The sequence below is a fragment of the Myxine glutinosa genome, chromosome 12 (assembly GCF_964187855.1).
Source record: "Myxine glutinosa chromosome 12, kmMyxGlut1.1, whole genome shotgun sequence".
Lineage (NCBI taxonomy): Eukaryota > Metazoa > Chordata > Myxini > Myxiniformes > Myxinidae > Myxine > Myxine glutinosa.
In genome coordinates, this window is record NC_136272.1 from 10,718,692 (window position 1) to 10,737,920 (window position 19,229).

At 51.6% G+C, this 19,229-nt stretch overlaps 1 protein-coding gene across 1 annotated transcript in view; it reads left to right on the forward strand.

Annotated features, from left to right (window-relative positions):
• The first annotated feature begins 14,304 nt into the window (after positions 1 to 14,304).
• LOC137437274 (cilia- and flagella-associated protein 337-like) overlaps positions 14,305 to 19,229 on the forward strand; it is a 52,103-nt gene continuing 47,178 nt past the window's right edge. Inside the window, exon 1 of the mRNA XM_078766244.1 lies at positions 14,305 to 14,354. Coding sequence (XP_078622370.1) covers positions 14,305 to 14,354 — 50 coding nt within the window. The remainder of the gene's footprint in view (positions 14,355 to 19,229) is intronic.

A 19,229-nucleotide genomic window follows, 5' to 3' on the forward strand; every position in this document is an offset into this window, starting at 1 on the left:
TCGGTCACGGCTGATGATTAAGTGAAGAAGAAGCTTGACATTTGCTTCAAGTCAAATCAAAGGTCAAGCTTCTTCTTCTTCACTTCAACATCTTCCAAGTCCAGTACCAACTAGTAGTAGTGAGTCCAGCTTTTTCATTATTACAAACTTTTACTGAAAACACATATTTGATTAAACACTTTAAACCTTCAATTTACGACACTACAATCGATTTAATGATTTAACCATTAATTTGTTGATTCATGATGATTAAATCCTTGTATTCGTCACTTTACTCCCCATCCTATCCATGCTTATTGCTTACTGGGATACGTTAAACCAGTGGTGTGTTCCGTTAGCCAGAGGCTTGCTGTGGCTTTCCAAGCCAGTCGTTCCGTATCAACCGCTCTGCAAGCCGCTTGCTAACGGAAATTAATTAATTTTCGGAAATTTGGAGAATCTGTTTTTCCACTTCTGAACATGTGGGTTACGATGTGTAAATAAAGGTGTAAAAAGTCTGCTTTAATGCATTTTAATTTCACGCTATAAGGCAACAAAAGGTGAAAATGTGAAAGGGGGTGTTGACTTTTTTTGGGGCACTGTATGTCCTTATGATTCTCTGCGTAGCATTTTGGTGCGTGGAGCACGTGGTGATCATGGAGATTGTGATGATTGCTCAGGAACTCGTCTCAGCACCTCCACAGCGAAACAGAGAGATGGTCAAACTCTGAAGGTGATTAGGACTCAGGTACAAGTAATGTGACATGAATGGAATAATCAACACCGAAAAGTAAGAAGGCACCTGCTTTTTGTCTTTCATATTCCTCGTCATGATGTATTGCTTTATGTTGACATTACATGCAGTACTTTAATAGTGTTTGATTTTCAGGTTGAAGACATCATTACATTGGAGCACCTGACAAAGCTTCAGCAACTGTTCCATGTAAGTTCACTCAAGGTACTTTAGGAGTTATAGAAACGGTCTACAATATTCCAAGACACAACAATTGCCTTGCTCCCTCTTCTTCTTTGCTCCCCCTTCCTTTCTCCCCCCTCTTCTTCACTCCCCCCCTTCCTCGCTCCCCCCTTCCTCACTCCCCCCTTCCTCACTCCCCCCTTCCTCACTCCCCCCCTTCCTTGCTCCTCCCCTTCCTGGCTCCTCCCCTTCCTTGCTCCACCCCCCCCCCCCCGTTCCTTGCTCCCACCTCCTTCCTTACTCCCCCAATTCCTTGCTCCCCCCCCCATTCCTTGCTCCCCCCCATTCCTTGCTCCCCCCTTCCTCACCCCCCATTCCTTGCTCCCCCCTTCCTCGCTCCCCCCCTCCTCGCTCCCCCCTTCCTCGCTCCCCCCTTCCTCACTCCACCCCTTCCTCGCTCCCCCCTTCCTCGCTCCACCCCTTCCTCGCTCCACCCCTTCCTCGCTCCCCCCTTCCTCGCTCCACCCCTTCCTTGCTCCTCCCCTTCCTTGCTCCCCCCCCCCCCTTCCTAGTTCCCAACCTTTCTAGCTCCCACCTTTCCTCACCCCCTCCCCATTTCTTACTCCCAAAGCCCTACTTACTCTTTCCTCCCTCCTCTCTCTACCCCTTTCCCCTTCCTTACCTTTATAATTACCTTTTAAACAGTCTCTTCTGCTAAATCGATGCAAGTTGTTATTATTCATCCAGTAAAATTAAAACAGTAAAAGTTTATAATTGAAAAAAAACTGTACTTACTTGTCGGCAAGGCTGACATTTCGTCAAGTATCCACTCGTCTTCGTCACAGCATATGTTGAAGTGAAGAATCGCTCCTGCTGTTTAACACTAAACTGAAAGTGAGGGAACCCGCTGTTCTTGAAGCATTATTTGAGCCTAGATCTACTGTAATCTATATACCCCAGAGAGGATAATAACATGACCCTTCCTGCTGCTCCCTTGGGGAACGGGTGAACTTGTCCATTACCTATTACTAACTAGAGGAGCCTACCCGCCGCTTTGCTGATGGACCAATTAGTTGTCCTGTTTTCCAAAATAAATTTACCCGTGCAAAGAGTGCTTTCACCTCAGCATGTCCAGGTAAAAGAGGAAATTGTAATACCCTATGCTATCTGTAGTGAAATCGTATTCGTACTGAACCCGGGGGTGATGCTCGCTGCTCGTTGACACCGCTAGGGGCGTGACTATAAGACCCGCTGCTGCGGACGGTGCTCCGAGACTTCTCCTGTGACATGTTACATCTGGTAGACTCGCTAACGGTACGCCAGCATAGAATATCCAGCTTGCTTGCATTGAATGTTATGAATGGTCCCATGTGATGCCACATCGTATACTTATTGCATTTCCTGCATTACAGGATGATGTCATGATCTAAATGGAATTAAACCACAAGTTGGACTAAAGTTGTGTGGACCTGATTGGTTTTCCACAACACTTAATTCCATTTATATCTACCGACATGGCTGGCAACAAGACGCTGGCGGTTGCCGTATTCTTCGCCGACCCGCAAGCCCCGGATGGTGGCTTGCAACTGAAGCACTGGCTCAGAACATTGGAGAATCATTTCGAGGAGCCTGAGACCGCGCCGACGGCTGCAGCGAAGCTAGCAACGCTTCATTCAAAAATCGACTACAAGGTGTACAATTCCATCGCTCAATTCGCGACGTATGACCTCTCGATCGCGGAGCTCAAACGGCTGTACATAAAGGAAAAAAGCCCGGTGTATGCACGATATTTGCTGCTAACGCGACGTCAGCAACCCAACGAGGCGATGGACCACTATGCCCAGGAGCTCCGGCAGCTCTTGCTGGACAGCATCAAGGAGCCACGGACTCCCGCGCAGGCTCAGGATGATCTTCTTTTAGATGCCTTCATTGCAGGGGTCTCCTCCCAGGAACTAAGGCTCAAGCTCTTAGAGAAGACCGACCTGACCTTCGCTACGGCACTCGAGCAAGGGAAAGTATACACCGAAGCGCGGATGCAATCGAACACCTATGATCGCACGCGCCTCTTGGCGGGCACTACACTACACGCCCGGCTGGAGAGTGCTACCGCCGAGGACGCGGACCTGCTCGCGGAACTCCGGGATGCTCCGGAGGAAGACCCAGTCCTGACGGCTGCCTTAAAACTGTACTGTCTGTCCTCTCTCTGCCTCTCTGCCTCGTTGCGGGCCCCTGGGCGCTCAGACGTCCTTGGCGGGCGTCACCGGACAGCCACTACAGTCTCATCCTCAATCGGGCACGAAGTACGTGTCCTTGACCAAACTCCGGGCCACGCCAGGGGCTTTGAAGCCTCGCCAAGCCCCAGCGGAACGTTCTCCTCGTGTCGTCCACGAGCTAACGGTGGCCCTCACCCCGGAAAAGGCGATTTCGAATACTACGGAGGCCTTTTCCTGCCAAAAGTGTCAAAAGGCGTTTTCAAATACTACGGAGGCCTTTTCCCGTCAGAATTGTCAGATTTTGAATCGCGAAACACCGGAATGCTTGGGAAAGCCCTCTGATGGCATTAATGGATTCCCCATGGACAACGCATACTCCGGCCACGACCGCAAAACTGCTGCTGGCATAGGATCCACCCGCGAGGCTTGTCCGACCCATTTGGGGGGTTCAGTCCCACTCCCAGCAGCCTCGTCTGGCCTGGCTCAAGCCCTTATTCCCCTCATGGTCGAAGGCCATTGTGTTCGGGCCTTGGTGGATACAGGGTCTACGGATAGTTTTATCGACCAGCGACTTGTGCTCAGGCATGGATGGCGGATCTGGAGGTCTACGAGACGGATCTTCATGGCTTCCCAGGGGCTTCGACTCAGCACGAAGGGGGAATGCCGATTGAAACTCGTGCTAAAGGGACGGGTTTTTCCTGATGTACACCTTATGGTTTTACCCGCTTTATGTGCTGATATTCTGTTAGGACACGATTTTCTTAAGCTGCATGGACGTCTGGTAATGGAGTTTGGTGGGCCTGACACACTTGTTGTGGGGGCGGACGACGCGCTTTCGGTGTGCGCCCTAGCGCAAATGGACATCCAGCCGCTTTCGCTGTTCCCCAATCTAACCTCCGACTGCACCCCTGTCGCGGTGAAATCACGGCGCTACTCTCGCGCAGACATGCAATTCATTGCGGACGAAACGGCTCAGCTCTTGAAAGACGGCATCATAGAACCTAGCAGGTCGCCGTGGCGCGCCCAGGTCTTGGTGGTGCGCAGCGAGGCCCACCGCAGACGCATGGTAATCGACTATTCCCAAACGATTAACCGCTTTACACAGCTGGATGCCTACCCCCTTCTGGGGATGGACGCGCTGGTGCAACAGGTGTCCCAGTATTCGGTCTATAGCACTCTCGATCTCCGTAGTGCGTACCACCAGATCTCTATCTCTAGGGCGGATCGTATCTATACCGCTTTTGAGTCGGGGCAGCGGTTGTACCAATTTACGCGATTGCCTTTTGGGGTAACGAACGGGGTCGCTTGTTTCCAGAGGGCCATGGATGACCTCATTGCGCGGGAGCACTTAACCGATGTTTTCGTCTACCTCGATAATCTTACAGTTTGTGGATATGACCAAGGGCACCATGCTAATCTGAAGCGCTTCCTTGAGGTCGCGCAGAGGTATCACTTAACTATGAACGAGGATAAGTGCCAATACTCCCTACGCACGATAGATCTTCTGGGGTACACCGTGACCCATGGCTCTGTCGCTCCGGATAAGGAGCGTCTGCGACCTTTGCTCGACATGGCCCCTCCCTGTGATCGGGCGTCCCTGAAGCGCGCCCTCGGGCTATTCGCCCATTACTCCAAATGGGTGCAAAATTTCTCCGTGAAACTTCGCCCCCTCGTGGCCTGCGACACCTTCCCACTGAGTCCGGCCGCATTGGCGGCCTTTGAAGGCCTTAAGGCCGACATCACCCGAGCCGCCGTGGTGACAATCGACGAGAGCGGCTCTTTCGTCCTCGAAAGTGACGCCTCGGATCAGGCCATCGCGGCGACCCTCTCCCAAGGGGGGCGTCCCGTGGCTTTCTTTTCACGGACTCTTACCACTGCTGAGCGGAGACACTCGTCCGTCGAAAAGGAAGCGTATGCGATCGTCGAGTCTATTCGGCGATGGCGCCCGTACTTACTCGGGCGGTGCTTCCAAATCATCACGGACCAGCAAAGCGTTGCGTTCATGTACGACACCTTACACGCCCAGCGCATTAAGAATGAGAAAATCACTCGCTGGCGTATCGAACTCGCCGACTTCTGTTACACCATCAAATATCGCCCGGGGAAGGATAACCGGGCCGCCGATGCCTTATCACGACCGGCTGCATGCGCGGGTATCACCTCTTTGGAGGGCCTACGGGTGCTGCATGCCACTGCGGGCCATCCCGGCGTGACGCGTTTCGCTCATTTTGTGCGGCGTGGCAATCTCCCATACTCGATTGACGATATCCGCCGTAGCTGTCGCGACTGCGCTATCTGCGCGGAAATCAAACCGCGTTTCTATAACCCTCCCATGGGGACTCTGGTTAAGGCGACGCGACCGTGGGAACGCTTGGCGATGGATTTCAAGGGCCCATTGCCGGTGTCGAGCGGCTCTCGCTATCTGCTCACTATCGTCGATGAGTACTCGCGATTCCCCTTTGCTTATACGTGCGCGGACATGACTGCTGCCACGGTGATGCAATGCTTACAGAACTTGTTCTCAATGTTCGGGTACCCGGCCTATGTCCATACCGACCGGGGTGCGGTCTTCTTGTCTCAGGAGGTGCGCGGCTATCTGCTCCAAAATAACATTGCTTCTAGTTACACCACGCCGTACAGACCCCAGGCTAATGGGCAGATCGAACGCTTCAACGGGATTATCTGGAGGGCCGTCATGCTCAACCTCCGGACCCTCGGCCGGGGCCTCGATAAATGGGCTTGGTCGCTACCTGCGGCGTTGAACTCGATCAGGGCTCTCCTGTGTACGGCAACCAACCAAACTCCCCACGAGCGACTTTTCCACCACCCCAGGAGCACGGGGTGTATACGGGCTTTGCCCAGTTGGCTCGCTGGGCCCGGGCCGGCCTACCTTAAACGGGCGGTTCGCGTGAGCAAGTACGACCCCCTAGTGGACAAAGTGCAGATTCTCCAGGCTAATCCTGAGCATGCTCGTGTGATGACGACTGATGGCCGTGAGACTACTGTCTCCGTCCGTCACCTTGCCCCTTGCGGGGTCGCCGACCTGAGTAGGGAATCGGACGGACCGACCGAACCCATCTATGAGACTATGGCCTCTCCCGACGCTCCCATCGCCGAAAGTCTACCGACTCTCCCCTCGCCGGGTCTACCTGGGCCCGACGACTTGGAGTTACCCCCTTCGTCACCCGACCCTGATGGCGCCTCCGACGCCGGGGACACAGGGATACGTGATGCCGTACCCGGGGAATTTCGGACGCGTGCTGGCAGAGAAATTCGCCGCCCGGCCCGATACGGTTGGGTCGACTGATGTTCCGTACCCTGTTCGTGCTGACGCTCGCTCGCTTCTAGCCGCACCGCCGTGTAATTCTGACGGGGGGGGGGGGGGGGGAGAATGTAGTGAAATCGTATTCGTACTGAACCCGGGGGTGATGCTCGCTGCTCGTTGACACCGCTAGGGGCGTGACTATAAGACCCGCTGCTGCGGACGGTGCTCCGAGACTTCTCCTGTGACACGTTACATCTGGTAGACTCGCTAACGGTATGCCAGCATAGAATATCCAGCTTGCTTGCATTGAATGTTATGAATGGTCCCATGTGATGCCACATCGTATACTTATTGCATTTCCTGCATTACAGGATGATGTCATGATCTAAATGGAATTAAACCACAAGTTGGACTAAAGTTGTGTGGACCTGATTGGTTTTCCACAACACTACCACCACCAGGTGGCACTACAAAATACACATTTACATGGAGAATTAATGCCTCCCTCCTCCCCTGCCTCCCCTCTCACACCCCCGCGTGAGGCCGCGGCCACATAGCCTATGTTACCCCCCACCCCTCAGCCCCCCCCCCCCCCCCCCCATACAAGGTTGTATTTGTACCCTGAGTTTGAACTTTGTAACTTAAAAAATATGTGGCTGTGCATAGAACACATACAAACAAAGAGAGACAGAGATTTTTACCTTTTATAGGTATAGATACACATTACACAATGCACATCTATCACACAAATAGTATGTTACGCTTATACGAAACAAATACTAAGAATGAACTAATGTTATACTAAACAGTTTTACTCACCAGTCATTTCCACAACAACATGATTGATTAATTTTGTTGGAGAATTCTTCAATATATGATGCAATTTGTTCGGAGATCTGTGAATGATCACTAATTACCTCGGCCACCGAAGGTACATGGAGGTTATGTTATCACCCCGTCTGTCTGTCTGTTTGTCTGTCTGTCTGTCTGTGAACAAAATATCTCAAAACGTTGCAGACGGATTCGGACAAAATTTGGCAGAGACGTTGTGTATGCGAGGAGGACGAAATGATTAGATTTTGGTGAAGATCCGGATTCGGATCCGGCTACTAGAATTTTTAAGTGATTCTTCACTGTTGGGAGATAGGGACAAAACGATACATAGCAGGATATCTCAAACAGTTGTGGACGGATTCGGACGAAACTTGTTGGACAGGTTGTGTGTCTGACACGGACTAATCGATTCGATTTTCGTGAAGATCTGAATATGGATTCGGATTTGAGAATTATTTAATTTTTAAGTGATGATTCTTCGCCATTGAGAGATCGGATGCAAAGCGATGTATAACATGATATTTAAATACGTTATGAATGACTTATGACAAAACTAGGTGAATGAGATAGTTGGGTGACAAAAACAAGCCGATTCGATTTTGGTTCAGGTCCGAATCCAGATCCGGCCTATCAGTGGATACAAACCAAGCTGTTCAGCCTAGCGGAGGTGTGCGCTCTACCGAGTGCCGTTCTAGTTTAAATTTTGATCGTCGTTGTTGTTGCTGTTGGTATTTCCCTGATACAAACCATTCCAGGTACCCAGCTCGAATGGAAGGACAATGGACCTGCTGGATTTCACCAAAGCAATAAATGATGCTTTAGGCCAGGAATGGAGCTTGGTACGTATATAATTTTCAAATCTTCATTTCAGAGGAGATGACACTTATGCTGAGAGAAACAAACTGATTTATGAATTATCAAAAATAACAGAAAAATCAAACAATTTGATAAATCAGGCATCAGTGTTCTCTCTTCCACAACATCCCACTCTGTCTTCTCTATAAAATTACATTGTCTATAATGTTTGTAGAATATTAGGATGATTTTAAAGCTGGATAGCAGAATAGATCCTATAAACCTATAGACCCCCTATATAACCCTAAGACCCTCTATACCCATAATATCCGTTTGACAAATAAGACCCTTTTGATCCCTAAGACCCTTTGACCCCAAATAATCTATAGACACCTAACACCCTTTGGACCCCTTAGACCCTTTAGACCCCATAGACCTCTAAAATTCCTCAGACCCCCAAGACCCTATAACACCTCTTAGACCCTTTACATCCTCTTTGACCCTTTAGAACCCCAAAGACCCATGGACTCATTTATACCCTTTAGACCTTCACAACTTTCAGACCTTTTAATATCTTGTAGAGTAGACCCTTTTGACTTTGAACCCTTTGTATGCGTTTAAGGACCCTTTAGACCCCTTCAGCCAATTCCGATCCTTTTATACCTTTAATTCTGGCCCTTTCAAGTTATTCGACATGTTAAGACCCATTTAGACCTTTTCAAACCTTTTCAGACTTTTTGACCTTTCAACCTTTCAACCTCGATCCTCGATCTTGTATACAAAAAAATAATAATAATAACCTTTCGACCTTCAGACCATCTGACCTTCACAAATTTTCAGACCTTTCAGGTCGGGATTTCCAACTAGACCAGACTAGACCATGACACATTTCCAACTAGACCATTTATACCTTTCATTTGCAACCAACGGCCTCTCATTTAGTAGTTCCTTCCATTTATTTGCCACAAAATATACACCACACCAAACAAGTCCTGGCAAATGGTCTGCAATCCCTCTCCGATTGCTCTTTCTTGTTAATGTTTTGTGTTTCTGCCCCAAATACTGTCAGTACCATTAAAACCCCATCCATACTACTTTTAAAATGTCCCATGATTTCTCATGAGTTCTGATGGATATCTGATGAGAATCCATAAGATTTAATGAAAATTGGTGTTAGGGTGTATTTTATGTGTGAGATGATTGTAATGTAACTGACCAATGGGAAACTTGTCATGTCTATTTCAGAGTGATGATCAAATAATGCAACTGTTCATGAAAATTGACTTCACAGCCAAGGGTTGCATTGATTGGGTGAGTACTTTTAATGATGTGAATTATTTTAATAATGTGAATGGTCTTTTAATGATTTATTAATGAATTAATGATTCCGCGCATTGAATGTTCTTGTCTGAAGTTTGGTGCTGCCTGAAACAGATTGAATTTTAACTCGAAGTAAAAAGTCTACCTGTGTCTGGCCAGGTAACTCAGAGTTAACATATTCAACGAGGTTAGAATCCCGACCTGATTATAAACTGCATCCCTAGGCCTTAAAATCATCAAGAATGCCCTGGCAATTGCCTTTTCCATGGAAACACGAATTTTGTGAAACGAGTACCAGATGTCATCTTGATAGGTTGATGTAGGTAGCATTGGTAATAATTGTAATCTGACTATAATTCACCAAATGTCCGTCCATCTGTCTGTCCGTCCGTTCGAAGGTACCGCAAAAAGGGCTGAACCGATCGCAACGATATTTTGGGTGGATAATCCTGGGATCCCCTGGAGTAAAATAGGCTATATTGTTTTTCCAATTTCAGCTTAGGCCTCCAGCATTTTCAGGTTTGGACTCCTGCATAACGTTATTTTCCTGGGTGCCGCACAAATGGCTGCACCGATCGCTGCACAGCTGCGCTGCACAGCTGCACCGATCGGACTCGGTGACCTCAGACAAAGACCTTTTATAAGGACATGGGTTGAATCCCCGCTTGAGATAATGCCAACCCCCTCCCCGCCATTACGGTCGTCTCTCCAACTCACAATCCCACGAGATATGCGGAAAAGACGACCAAAAACCAATTATCTTCTTTTTGATTCGTATATAAACATCATTAAAAGTAAATAATGACCTCGGCCAAAGTTCAAATGATGTGAGTTTAATCTCTGCATGAGAGAATTCCACACAGCTATTTGGGCTGTGTATAAGCCAACAGATCGCTGTCTCCATCGATCTTGCCAAGGCCGTGACACCTATCGGCTCAAAATCCTTATAGCTGTTGACTTGGTAGTTTTTACAATGAAGGAAACATTAACAATGTTGTTGAAAGTTTATTTTGTGATTAATTTGTGATTGGAGTTATGTTGTTTGGAATGAAAAAAGAGATATCGAGTTCAAGTGAATGACGAAATGCCGTGATGGTTTCTACTTTCTAAACGTGAACTTCGCGGATCGCCATATGCAGATTCGCCACGGACCCACGATCGATGTTTCTATACGTGAACGTACCCGATTGTTTGCGAACGGGTACGTTTTTCATGGAAGTCCTTCACGAACTTGCTGTCCATGTCTGATGTGCGACTGAGGGTGCTACAGGAATATGGAATTTATTGGTTTCATGCTTTAGCATTCTCCGTATCTGCATTGCCTGTTTGTTTGCTTCTGGCCTCCCACCCGTGCGTACCACGGGTATCTCACTAGTGGATATAACACGAGAAGAATTCCTCTCTATAACTCCTGAAGACAATGGGAACAGGTTCGTCTCGATGTTTTCTTTGCTTTCACCATATTTGTTTTGTCTTCATAAGGGGTGTTTTTGACCCCCTTGACACTCACCCCAAGACCTGGAGAGAGCTTGGCCGTGAACGGGATGGAAACAATCTGTCAGAAAATTGTTGCACAAGATGTTGCTCCTAATTTCAAAGCTTCTTTTTGCTCTTTTCACCTATTCCTCCATACAAGTCTGCCCTCTGCAATCACATGCACCTGCACTTTGCGAGGCAGCAGGAAGTTCAGAGGTTGGAGTGGCAAGTTTTCTTCAAAGTACAAGCCCTCGCCGCTCGCCGTTCCCTGCACCAAGACGTCGTCGTCCGTGTGCGTGCAGTGCACAGAGGGAAAGCCATGCTTTCGATGTGTCGGCAAGGAACCACTGCTCTCGTGGACTCTCGAATGCTTCCCACAAGGTCACGCTTGATACTGGTGTGTGCTTTCAACTTGGCTGTGCCTTGAATCTCACAATGCAGTTTGATCAGCATGCAAAGGGACATCCACATATTGACGTACGCAAAATGGCAGAAGTTTTGATTCCCCTTTCCCTGACCCGCACGAATGCCCCATATACAATATTCCTCTTTCCTCCCCTCCCCTTAACCCCTATTTCCTCCAAACCTCCATAACATTTTCCTCTTCCTGGATGCAGATGTGCATCTGCTCCTCACCCTCCGTTTGATTTTCTTTTCCACTTTTCTTTCCATGTCCTAACTCTCTCGTTTATCAAACCCAACTCCCCACAACCACTCATCTATCTATATTTCAATTATATATAAATGCAAGTTGCACGATTGTGTCTCAATGGGGTAAACGTCGTAACTACAGCACGTAGAATGCTCAATGATGCCTCATTTTAGAGCTCTTCCGTCCGGACAGTGCATGTGGCAGTTTAAAAATATCGATATTCCTGCAATTTATAGTTACGTGCATTTTTGTTGCTCACACTGGTGGTTTATAGTCATTGGTACCGAACACCTACCGGAAGTAAAAAAAAAAAATGTAACCACAAACTATTCAGTCAATTCTGTCAACGTATAATTCCCTCGATTTACTTTCCCTTTCCCTTTCCCTTTCCCTTTCCCTCGATTTACTTCACCGATAAATTTTAGCAGTCTAAACAGTTATTGACTATTATGCTGTCAAAGGACATTCGTAGCAAACTCCATAAATATTTCAAACTTCATGGGGAACTAATTCCTTGACAACAGCACAGTGTAACTGGGTTATCTGCTCGTGTATGTATAATATGTAGAATGCCTTCAAGTTTTTCAAATGCGATAAAATTATTGGATTTCAAAAGCAGGATCCCATAAATGTTTTTACTGGCCACTTAAATTGTGAGTACAAATAATTGAGGTTTCGAGAATCACCATGAAATTCCAAAAAATCACCTAAACTTGTACGTCATTTCCTGGAGAAAGTTACTGATATATATATATATATATATATATACACACATAGTCGACGAAATGCAGTTTGGATTTATGCCAGGAAGTGGAATGACAGACGCTCTTTTTATTGTAAGGCAGTTGCAGGAGAAGTACATGGAGAAGAGGAAGAAGTTGTTTCTTGGGTTTGTTGATCTGGAGAAAGCATTCAATAGGGTTCCACGTGAAGTATTGACATGGGCATTGAGGAAGTTAGGAGTGGAGGAATGGTTGATCAGAGTAGTGATGGCAATGTACGAAAGAGCGCGCACAGCTGTAAGGACGAACGACAGGAACAGTGGTGAGTTTGAGGTGAAGGTGGGAGTGCATCAGGGGTCGGTACTAAGTCCACTACTATTTGTAGCTGTGATGGAGGTGCTGGCTCGGAACGTAAAGGAGGGTTTACCGTGGGAGTTGTTATATGCAGATGATCTGGTGTTGATTGCAGAAAGTATGGATGGACTGAAGGAAAAGATGAACAAGTGGAAGGAATGTATGGAGACAAAAGGTCTGAAGGTGAATATCAGAAAAACGAAGGTGATGGCAAGTGGTAAAGCATGTGGTGAGGTGGAAAGAACTGGGAAGTGGCCGTGTGCTGTGTGCAGGAAGGGTGTTGGAGTGAACTCCATTCAATGTACAATGTGCGCTGAGTGGGTTCATCAAAAATGTAGTGGCCTGAGGGTCATGAACCAGTGTGGCAGCTACATTCAAGTGCAAGGTGTGCACAGAGGGAGCTGCAGATGGAGGAAATGTTGAGTTGGATCTTGGAGACGGCATGAAGCTGGAAGGTGTGAAAACATTTTGCTACCTAGGAGACAAGCTGAATGGAGAAGGTGGATCAGACTCGGCAACAGTTGCTAGAGTGAGATGTGCATGGAAGAGGTTTCGGGAACTGAGTGTGGGAATAGAGCCTGTGATTGATGCTGTGAAGAGAAACAGGTTGAGATGGTTTGGTCATGTGTTGAGGAAGGATGAAAGTGACTGGTTGAGAAGAATGATGGAAATGAATGTAGAAGGAAGTAGAGGACGGGGAAGACAGAGAAAGACTTGGCTAAAGGTGGTGGAAGAAGAAATGTGGGCAAGGGGGTTAACAAGGGGAGATGCAGAAAATAGGGCAAAATGGAGAAGATTGTCATGGGGCCCAATGACAATCTTCCATGACATGAAGATTGTCATGTCATGGAAGATTGTCATTGTAATATATACTGTGTATATATATATATATATATATATATATATATATATATATATATATATATATATATATATATATATACACAGTATATATTATATATACTGTATATACATAGTCGAGGTTCATGGAAGAGCTGCTACTAGTACCCTGAACGGATCAGGACACAACAGGCCAAAAGGAACAGTGGCGAGAGGGGGGGCACACCATCAGAGTTGAAGGCCATGATAGTGGCAGACTTGGACAAACATTGGGTGTGGGGAGGAATGGGGGGCAGGATGCATGGGGTGGGTGAGATGGATGCAGAGGGAAACTCTCAGGAGGGAAATCTGGAAAATTGGAAAGAGGAGGGACTGGAGTCGGGCTGGAGGTGAAGGTTGAAAAGATCATGGTTTTGGATTTGGGATGATCTGAGATGGTGGTGAACATCTGTCTTGAAGATCTGGAGGGACGAATGAGATTCAAGAGGATGTGAAAGCTAGTTTCACAGGCAGGAAAAAAGAGGAAAGAATGAGTAGAGGTGAGCAATGTTCACTGTGTAGCTGCTGGCACTACTGCAGTATAGGTAGATGGCCCATCTCCGGTGTGAGGATTTGGCATGGGTACGATGGGCCAAATGGCCCATTATTGTGCTTGGGCTTCCTTGTACAGCATTCTCTTGTAATAAAACAGCACATTTTTCATTAATATTGTTTTAACTGCAGTCAGACATTAAAGAGTGCTGTTTCAAAATACCAGATCTTGGCAAGTTGCATTGGCAGCCGCGTGGCCATAAAATGATGTTGTGACAGAAGTTGTAGCTTTCCCATCTGTTCTCATCTTGACGCTGCATGTCATTGAGTTCTCATGAATTGTTTATCATATCACATGTGTGTCCTTCTCACAGGACCAGAGCTACAGGAAGAAAAAAAATTGTGTCATGGATTTCGCCCTTCTGCCTCTTTACAACAAGATTATTGTGGGCACTGGGTGAGTATGGCTGTAGTTGATGAAAACCAAGGACATGGGCGTGGTCTACGAGCAGCATATTTGATTGGTTGTGATTACGTAAAATGCCGTAATATATATTTTTCCAAGTACTTCAAAATGGATAGGTTTGGAAAGTGTCAAAAATAAATGATTTGTCTTCTGCAGTGTTCAAGTATATAATTAAATTGCAGAAAAATAATTCCAGGAAGTGTAACGCTGTTGCTGCAGCATCTTTTACACCACCTTATTTAACACGTTACCACTTCATGCCTGTTGTTTGTGTCCTTTATGAAGTCCTTAAAAAGAGTAAGTTGTTTTATTTTCAATTTTGTTTGACTGCCAGACAGGTAAACAGAGTAAAATATTAATACCTCGCTCCTCTCTGTACATGTGCGATTGGGACGAATTCAAAGCATAGTACTGAAGCGCGGTGCTATGCACGCTTACTTGCTACCAAGGAGGAAGCGGACAACGCGGTTAAAACAAAAGTGTCTTTATTGACAAGAGGTCACTGTAGCACTGGCGCGCTCCGGGCTGCGCGCCTGGTGTATATCCTGAGGCCACGCCTACCCCTCGGGCGTGGCCGCCGCCCACCTGGTGCGCGGAATGATGTCACCACGCCAGTGGGCTTTCGTGTCCACCACACGCGCCCCCCCAGAATTCCCGCGCACCTGGAGGGCCAGTTTGCGGGGCAAACGGATGACCCGGCCGAAGCGCCTTCTGGCGACCGGTGGCGTCCGGGGTGCAGGGATGCCAGCTGGGATGCCCCCGGCTGTACCCGGGATGGGTGCCGGACCGGGGGGCTGCATGCCGGCGGTGCTGGGCGGTGCCGGGGGTCCGCCCGCTGGGGGGCGACCCCGACGCGGGGGCCGAGCCACCGGCGGTGGGTGGTCCACGTCGAGGTGGGCCGGCTTGAGTCGATCCACCGAGACGCGGTCGGGAGTACCGCCGATGTCCAAGGTGAAGTATTTCACCCCAGTCTCCAGCACGCAGAAAGGCCCGTCGTACGGGGGCCGCAGTGGTGTCCGGTGGGCGTCGTGCCGGACGAAGACATACTCCGCGGTGCGAAGCTCCGGGGTGACGTGCGTGGGTGGGTGCCCGTGGTGTGCCGTCGGCACCGGGGCGAACCTCCGGGCGGTCTCCTGCGCCGCGGACCAAGGTGCCGTGGGGTCGGGGAGGAACTCGCCCAGCACCCGCAGCGGTTGTCCAAAGACCAACTCCGCCGTGGATGCGCGCAGGTCCTCCTTGGGCGCCGTCCGGAGGCCCAGCAGGACCCAGGGGAGCCTGTCGACCCAGCCACCATCGCGGAGGGTGGCCCAGAGCGCGGCCTTCAACGAGCGGTGGAACCGCTCGCACAGGCCATTGGCCTGGGGGTGGTAGGCCGTGGTTCGGTGCAGCTGGACCCCGAGCCCCCGCGGCCCAGAGCTCCGAGGTGAACTGGGGGCCACGGTCGGACGAGATGTCCAAGGGGGCGCCGAGCCGGGCGACCCAGGTGGCGATGAACGCCTGCGCGACGTCCACTGCCGTCGTCGCCGCCAAAGGCACGGCCTCCGGCCACCGGGTGGTGTGGTCCACCATGGTAAGGACATGGGTGAAACCCCGCGAGGGGGGCAGAGGTCCCACCAGGTCCACGTGCACGTGGTCGAACCTATGTGCTGGCACCGTAAACGGGGCCAATGGGGCCTGGGTATGCCGGTGCACCTTCGCACGCTGGCACGCGAGGCACGTCCTTGTCCAGCCGCGGACGGCCTTCCGGAGGCCATGCCAGACAAACTTGTCGGCGACCAACCTCTGGGAGGCCTTCGTGCCCGGGTGGGACAGGCCGTGGATGGTGTCAAAAACCTGGTGCTGCCAGCCCGCGGGCACGATGGGGCGAGGCCGCCCGAGGGAGACGTCACATAAGAGGGCCGTGCCCGCGCCGTCGAACGGCACACCGGTGACGCGGAGGCCCGTGACGGCGGTCCGCAAGGCCTGGACACTGGGGTCGGCGGCCTGGTCCGCCGCCATCCGGGCATAGTCGATGCCAAGGTGGACCGCGTGGGCGACGGACCGGGAAAGGCAATCCGCCACCGGGTTGTCCTTTCCCGCGACGTGCCGGATGTCCGTCGTGTATTCGGACATGGCCGAGAGGTGACGCTGCTGCCGGGCCGACCACGGCTCGGTGACCTTGCCCATCGCGAAGACCAGCAGCTTGTGGTCGACGAAGGCCATGAACGCACGGCCCTCGAGCAGATGGCGGAAGTGCCTGACCGCCAGGTGAAGCCCGAGCAACTCGCGGTCGAAGATACTGTAACGGCGTTCGGGCGGGCGAAGCTGCCGGCTGAAGAACGCCAGCGGTTGCCAAGCACCACGCACCCATTGCTCGTGCACCGCACCCACCGCGTAGTCCGAGGCATCGGTGGTGAGGGCGGTCGGTGCATCGGGCGCCGGGTGCGCGAGCATGGTGGCGTTAGCCAAGGCGAGCTTCGCGCCCGCGAACGCCGCGTCCATCTGCTCGGTCCAGGTAACGTCACCTTTGCCCGGCTTCCCTCGGAGGGCCTCGTGGAGGGGCCGCAGGAGCTGAGCAATGTGGGCAGGAACCGATGGTAAAAGTTCACCATGCCCAGGAACTCCTGGAGCCCCTTAATCGTGCGGGGGCGTGGAAACCCCCTCACCGCCTCCACCTTCGCCGGTAGGGGGACGGCCCCGTGCCTCGTGACGCGGTGCCCCAAAAAGTAGATGTCGGCGACGCCGAACCGGCACTTAGCGGGGTTCACGATGAGGCCATGCTGGCCCAGACGTTCGAAGAGCGTGCAGGGATGGTGAAGGTGCTCTTCGCGGGACGCGCTGGCGACGAGGATGTCGTCCAGGTAGACGTAGACGAAATCCAAGTCGCGCAAGACGCTGTCCATAAGTCGCTGGAACGCCTGAGCCGCATTTTTCAAACCGAAGGGCATCCGAAGAAATTCGAACAGTCCGAACGGCGTGATGACCGCCGTCTTCGGGATGTCCTCCGGCCTGACGGGGACCTGATGGTAGCCGCGTATGAGGTCCACCTTCGAAAAGAAGGACATGCCCGCCAACCGGGCGGAGAAGTCCTGGATGTGGGGGAGGGGGTAGCGGTCGGGGGTGATGGCGTCGTTGAGGTGCCGGTAGTCCCCGCACGGTCGCCATTCCCCGCCGGGCTTTGGCACGATGTGAAGCGGCGACGCCCAAGCACTCTCGGAGCGCCGCACGATGCCGAGCCGCTCCAGCGTAGCGAACTTCGCTTTAGCTACGGCGAGCTTCGTCGGCTCGAGGCGGCGTGCGCGGGCATAGACCGGTGGCCCGGCGGTGGGGATGTGGTGTTCCACCCTGTGCTTGATGGCCCCCGCCGAGAAGGTGGGCCGCGTGAGGGCCGGGAAACCCGCGAGGAGGCGGGTGAATTCGTTCGCTGCCGGAAGCGTACAGATGAACCTGGCCGGAACCGAACCGCTCAGCAAGCCGCTCGGCGAGCCGCTCGATGAGCCGCTCCGGGAGCTGCTCAACGAGGCAGGCAGCGCGCACGCGAGCGAGCTGAACATCTCAGCCTGGACTAGCCTTCTGTGCTTTACGTCGACCAACAGGCTATTGGCACAAAGGAAGTCCGCGCCGAGCAGTGCCATAGGCACGTCGGCAGTGACGAACGACCACCGGAAAACCTGCCCTCCGAACCGCAGAGAAAGGCAGCGCCGTACGTGCGAATGGACGTACCGTTGGCGGCAAGCAGCGCGGGGCCCCGGCCCGCGAACTGCTTGTCGGACGTACCGGCGGGAATGACACTCACCTGCGCTCCCGTGCCGCACAGGTAACGGCGCCCGGATAAGGTGTCCGTGATGAACAGTAGGCTGTTTGCACGGCCGGCACTCAGTGCCACTACCGAGGGCCGGCCCGGGCGTTTCCCGACCTGCTGAATGAGCACGGCGGGCGACATTGCTGAGCCTTGTGGCCGAACTGGGCGTGGAAAAAACACCAGGTTTGCGGCGAAGGCGGCGGAGGCCACGGTTGTCTCGGCGGCGGTGGGCGGGGCATGGCGGCGGACACGAAATGTGCATCAGCCTCGAGATCCACGAGGTGTGGTGCATCAGCATCAGGGTCAGCATCAGCATCAGCATCAGCCCCGATAGCCGCGACGGCCGCGCCAAAACTCGCCTGGGTGTCCAAAGCCGCGAAGAACCTGTCGGCCTCTGCAGTGAGAGCCCAGGGTTCCGTCGTGGCAGAACCGGCCAATGCGAGGCGGACTCGTGCCGGCACCTGGCATCAAAACAACGCCCGGAATAGAGCGTCCGGGGTTTCGTTGCCCAACAACGACAGCATATGGTCCATGCGGACCGACGGCCGCGTGTCTCCGAGCTCGGGGAGGTCCAGGAGGCGGTCGGCCCGAGCGTCCACCGTGAGCACGAACGTGGCGAGGAGGAGACGCTTGATCGCCTCGTACCTGCCGTCGGCTGGTGGGTTCATCAGGACCGACACGACGCGGCCGGCCATGCCGGGCCCGAGGGAAGCGACCACGTGGCAGTACCTGGTCTCGTCCACCGTGATGTCTCGAAGTCGGAACTGGGCTTCCGCCTACAGGAACCATACTTCAGCTTGCGTCTCCCAGAACTCGGGGAGTTTGATCGTAACCGCGTTGTTTGCCATTGCGATGGTGTATTCGGTCGGTCAGCGACGGCTGATCCAACGTCGGAGGGTCACCAAATGAAGCGCGGTGCTACGCGCGCTTACTTGCTACCAAGGAGGAAGCGGACAACGCGGTTAAAACAAAAGTGTCTTTATTGACAAGAGGTCACTGTAGCACTGGCGCGCTCCGGGCTGTGCGCCCGGTGTATATCCTGAGGCCACGCCTACCCCTCGGGCGTGGCCGCCGCCCACTTGGTG